At 57.1% G+C, this 4,845-nt stretch overlaps 2 protein-coding genes across 2 annotated transcripts in view; one reads left to right on the top strand and one right to left on the bottom strand.

Moving 5' to 3' along the window:
- GRPEL1 (GrpE like 1, mitochondrial) overlaps positions 1-1,927 on the top strand; it is an 8,435-nt gene extending 6,508 nt beyond the window's left edge. Inside the window, exon 4 of the mRNA XM_077750414.1 lies at positions 337-1,927. Coding sequence (XP_077606540.1) covers positions 337-683 — 347 coding nt within the window. The 3' untranslated portion in view covers positions 684-1,927. The remainder of the gene's footprint in view (positions 1-336) is intronic.
- Positions 1,119-4,845, bottom strand: part of TADA2B (transcriptional adaptor 2B) — a gene marked incomplete at its 5' end in the record, with an annotated part of 27,084 nt that continues 23,357 nt past the window's right edge. Inside the window, 5 exons of the mRNA XM_077750378.1 lie at positions 1,119-1,205; positions 2,247-2,537; positions 3,171-3,369; positions 3,867-3,964; positions 4,141-4,244. Coding sequence (XP_077606504.1) covers positions 1,119-1,205; positions 2,247-2,537; positions 3,171-3,369; positions 3,867-3,964; positions 4,141-4,244 — 779 coding nt within the window. The remainder of the gene's footprint in view (positions 1,206-2,246; positions 2,538-3,170; positions 3,370-3,866; positions 3,965-4,140; positions 4,245-4,845) is intronic.

The raw sequence follows: 4,845 nt of genomic DNA on the forward strand, positions 1-4,845 counted from the left end.
CCCCCTCCTGCCCTGCGCGGCCTGTGGTTCCCGACAGCAGGGTGACGCGCTGTGCCGGAGCGCGGTTCCTCGGCCCCAGGGCGGCCCTGATGAGGAGGTGGCTCTGCGTCTCGTTAGCTGTGTGTCTTCATGTCCGATTAGCTCTGGTCCAAACCCAGGAAAGGGTTTTGGTTTCTGTGGGCTGGGTTTTGTTTTTAAACACCCCACTGACATTCGAGGACAGACGGACGGTTTGAAAGGCTGCCGTTAAACAGCTTGTGCGTCAGGTCGGCGGGGCTCCGGCCACCTGGCGCCCGGCGGGGGCTGCAGGTGACCATGTCTTCCCGCCTCTTCTAGGCATCCAGGGCTTCTGCAAGGACCTGCTGGAGGTCGCAGACATCTTGGAGAAGGCAACGCAGAGTGTCCCGAAGGAGGAGGTCAAGGACGACAACCCGCACCTGAAGAGCCTGTACGAGGGGCTCGTGATGACGGAGCTCCAGATCCAGAAGGTGTTCACGAAGCACGGCCTGCTCCGGCTGGACCCCGTGGGGGCCAAGTTTGACCCCTACGAGCACGAGGCCTTGTTCCACACGCCGGTGGAGGGGAAGGAGCCGGGCACGGTGGCGCTGGTCAGCAAAGTGGGCTACAAGCTGCACGGGCGCACGCTGCGGCCCGCGCTCGTGGGGGTGGTGAAGGCGGCGTAGCCGCGCTGCGGGGCCGCCCTGCATTCCGTGAGCTCCTTGCCGGGACTCCCCACGGCCCGGCCCACCTCTCCTACTTTTGACCCTTTCCCAAACCTTGTTGGAAAACTAGTAACCAGCGGCTAAACAGAAAACTCAGCTGGTGGCACAGATGCGTGAATGGCCTCTAATTCGGGAGTCTGTTCGTTGATTTTTAATATGCCTTTAATAGCCCTCGTGCTTCCAGAACAGGCCGGCGGGACGCTTCTGGGGCCTGGAGTCTCCCGGGGTGCGTGAGTCGAGCTGCTCACAGCCTGGTGGCGGCCACGTGTCGTGAGCAAGTACGTGTCGCCAGAAACCACGGTGGCCACACAGCTGCCCTCTGGCCCGCGGTATCCCGTGCGCTCAGCCCGCTGCCTCCAAAGGGAAGGGAAGGCGCGGGTTTCAGCACGTTCCTGCTCAGAACAGTTTCACGACGCCCTTGAAGTACACGGGTTCGTTTATAGTTAGCTCCCGTCTGGCTGCCATGACCGGCTTCCGGCTTCTCTGCGGAAGTGAGCGCGAGCGCAAGCGCCTGAACGGCCCTCACCACCTTATTATGCCAGTAACTGAATTGACCACAGTCGGGCACTTTTGCCCTGATTTGTTCATCTGTTTGTAGAAACGTTCGGATCTGTGTTCGCTGGTTCCTGATGCCCTGAAGGCATCTTCCCGGGTGAGGTGGACTTTCTGAGTCTGACCGTCACATGCTCGTATAGTTGAAATGTTCGTGTTGAATTTTTAAGTTTTATTTAAGAGGATTAAAGCCCTAACATTTATTTTCCTACTCTGATAACCGCTGTGTGTACGTGGTGTGTCCACCAGCTAAGCGGGATGTGGCTCTCCCGTTCTCTGCTCAAACCCCGAAGCCAGGTAGTCGACCCCCGTCTACACACAGGTCAGCTTCCCTCTGGTGCGGCCACAGGCTGGCCTGTAAGGGGGCCACTGCCGGGGGCAGATGTCCCCACCTGCAGACCTGGGAAGCGGACCACAAACCCTTGGGTGCCGCAAAAACACCTCCCAGAACAGTTGAGCGAGCGATGTTGCAAACCACAGAAAATCCAACCTTCTACTTGCCTTTGCTCCCAAGAGCTACTTGTAGGAGTCAAGGTCAACTCTGTTAAATTCATTTACTGCATAAAAAGGTGGGGCAATTTACTTCGCTTGTAATTTTGAAAGATGTAGGTAATACTCCCATAATTAAAATTTTAATTTATACCACTTTAAAATATTCTCTATTCTTTGAAGCACACTTTTAAATTACTTGGTCAGAAACTTGCCCCCGAACTGCATGCAGTGTAGCGCACTGAGAAAACCCAGCTGGGATCACAGCTCTGCTTTTTTAGGCTGTGTAGCCGGGGGTATCTTGTGTCACCTTCTGGAACTCCTGTGAAACGAAAGCTGCGTAAGTGACTCTCAAACGAGTTTCTACAAACGTGTGCAGCCCCCTCCCTCGGAGCTGTGGCTGCTGAGAGCCGAGACGGGAGAGGCCGATGGCTGGGCTGTCTCCCAGTGTGGCCCCCAATGGGGACACATTTAATTACATGCCTGTTCACACCAGAGCTCAGACTTGGTAACTGCATTCTCGTCAAGTTCCTGGGGTTCACGGAACTGCAGGCCGGACGTGGTCGGTGCCCAGCACCGAGCCGCCAGTGTCTGCGCGCAATGGGCCTTCGCGGCCTGGCTGTGGGCAAGGCGCACCCCGTGGGTGAACCGCCACCTCTGGGGAAGAGGGCTGCCTGACAAAGTAGTTAATAACCTCGAGGAAACGGAGTGCTGAGCTGCGACCCGTCCCACGCTGTCCCCGTCCTGACGCTGCTGCTGCGCGCTGGCTGGCACCTGCGGCCAGGGGAGCATCAGCGCGGACACACAGCAGCGGCCCTTTGCTCCCAACTCGTGGATGTGCGAAAGGTGACGAACACCGTAGGGCTCGGGGTTTTATACGTTCACGGGATGTGGATCATCCGGAAAGCATTCTTTTGAACGGCTGGATTATCTAGCTTTGTTGACTCAAAGTCGTTTAAATTTTGAAAAAACAAAAAACCAATTCCATGGGATTCTGGGGACGAGTTCTCCGGGAGTGTTACGTACGGCACCTCAACGGCTCCGAGCCCGCAGCACCAGCAGCAGCAGGAACGAGCGGGACCAGAATAGCTGGAGTTGATGGGAGAAGAGGCAACTCACCATAAAATCACTTTTTCTCAGGGCACGTTGTTATTAGCACTTCAACAAGTTACACGCTCACGGTCTTAAAATAGGCCCGAGTCCTCGTACCACCCAAAAGATACACGTACTAAAAACTTGCTTAAGCAGCTGTTTCAGTTGAAGGCCCAGGCCACACGTTTACAGGGATCTGCTGCTCAAGCTGAAGTCTGGCAGCCATTTTAGGTAAAGGTACTCAATTGGGAACCCCACCCAACCGGGGACCGGATGCAGAACAGCCAGTGAGTGAGGACACCAGAGGAGCTATACGGCCTGCGTCCCAGGCACTTGGAAGGCTAAGGGCCCCAGGCCTAAGGTTTCTGAGTCTCCAGGGCTGGGTGGGACCTGAGGGTCTGCAATTCTAGCAGGTTCCCAGGACAGATGCTGCTGGTCCAGGAACTTCAGGCGGAACCAGTGGCCTGTCAGCCCCGTGGCGGGCGGCACTGGCCCCCTGCCAGCCCTAGTTACCCTGCAGGGGGGCGGTGCGGAGGCGGCCTCATGAGTAGCACTAGTGCTCGCGGTTTTCCCCTCCTGTCCAGGGAAGTCCTGGGCCTGGCTGACGGAGCGCTTCCGCCAGCATGCGACGTGCTTTACAACTAGAGCCACACACGATCTATTTGAAATGTTTTATTTAATGCTGAAAAATTTACCCTGGGGGACAGGAGGATGTAAAAAGAAAGGAAAAGGCACCGTAATTAAGTCCTTGGAAATGATGAGGGTCTTTTTTCTCCTTTCAAATAAGTTCACTTTAATGTAACTTCAAGCCCAAACATTCTGGAAGGTCAAGTCTCTTGGTAGCTATGGGGGCGGGAGAGGCAGGATGAGCTCCAGGAAGAACGGGGTGCTGGGGTCTCCAGTCACTCTGACTCTAAAGCAGGGCCTTAACATGAGCCCCAACCCTGAGCAGCAGGAAGACACAGGACTCCAGTTCCAGGAGGAAGGTACCGGGTGCGTCCCCGAACGCACCGAACGGGGCCAAAGCCGAGCAAGTGAGGGAGCGAGCGGTCCAAGGCCGGGCCCCGCCCACAGGCTCCCTCCTGCTCGGCCGGAGCCCCGCGGCCCGGCTGGCGTGCAGAGAGCTGGCCGCCACCAGAAGAAGCCGCTTAAGCCAGGCTAGTACAGTCAAGGTCAGTTGCAGTGAAAAAGGGAATCGTGACTGCGATGAAAATCCTGGAGAAAGTGTACTCCAGAAGTCAGAGCCTTAAACTTTCTAGAAGGAGTTCTTCCAAGGAAAACGCACCGCAAGCAGCAGGGGCAGCAAGCAGCAGCCGCCTGGAAGGCCGGCCCGATCCTGGCGCCCACGCCGCTCCCCCGCACCCACGGGAGCCTGCCCGGGGGCCCTGCCTGCCCAGAGTGGGCGGCAACGAGGCAAGGGGCCGGTTCCCCGCCCGGGAACTACATGCCGGAACCCCACACTGCCGGGAGTCTAGGGGAAGCGCGTTTGGACCCTGTTCAACCCCAGATTCTTCCGCTAAAGTTCATGCGGCAACATCCTGGGCTCCTCCAGCCCCACTTCCCACCTGCCCCACCCTGGCCCCCACCTAAAGTGCCGCGTGCTGGGGCTGTGCTGGGGCGTCCGCGTGGGTGGCCATGGGGCCCCCCTTCCCCAAGGGAGTCCCCAGCAGCCAGCCAGAGGTCCTGTCACGGGGTAGAGCTGGCGGTTGGCGGCCCGGGGGAAAGTCGCTCCTTTTAACCCACAGCCGAGTTGCGTACCAAAGGGAAGACGCAAAAGGAAATGACCCAATCTCCTAATATTCCCCAAACTGAACATAAAGGCCAATCGCCGCCTTAAGGTACTACCTCAGGACTACGTTAAAACAGACCTGTCCCAGTGCCCCCTGATCCGACATAAAATCGTTACTATTGCTTCTTTCGGAGGATCATGAAAAGAATTTATAGCCTAAAAGAAAGGAACGCAATTCCTTTAAAAAAGAGCAACAACGGG

This window comes from Crocuta crocuta, unplaced genomic scaffold, assembly GCF_008692635.1.
Source record: "Crocuta crocuta isolate KB4526 unplaced genomic scaffold, BGI_CrCroc_1.0 scaffold179, whole genome shotgun sequence".
NCBI classification, from domain to species: domain Eukaryota; kingdom Metazoa; phylum Chordata; class Mammalia; order Carnivora; family Hyaenidae; genus Crocuta; species Crocuta crocuta.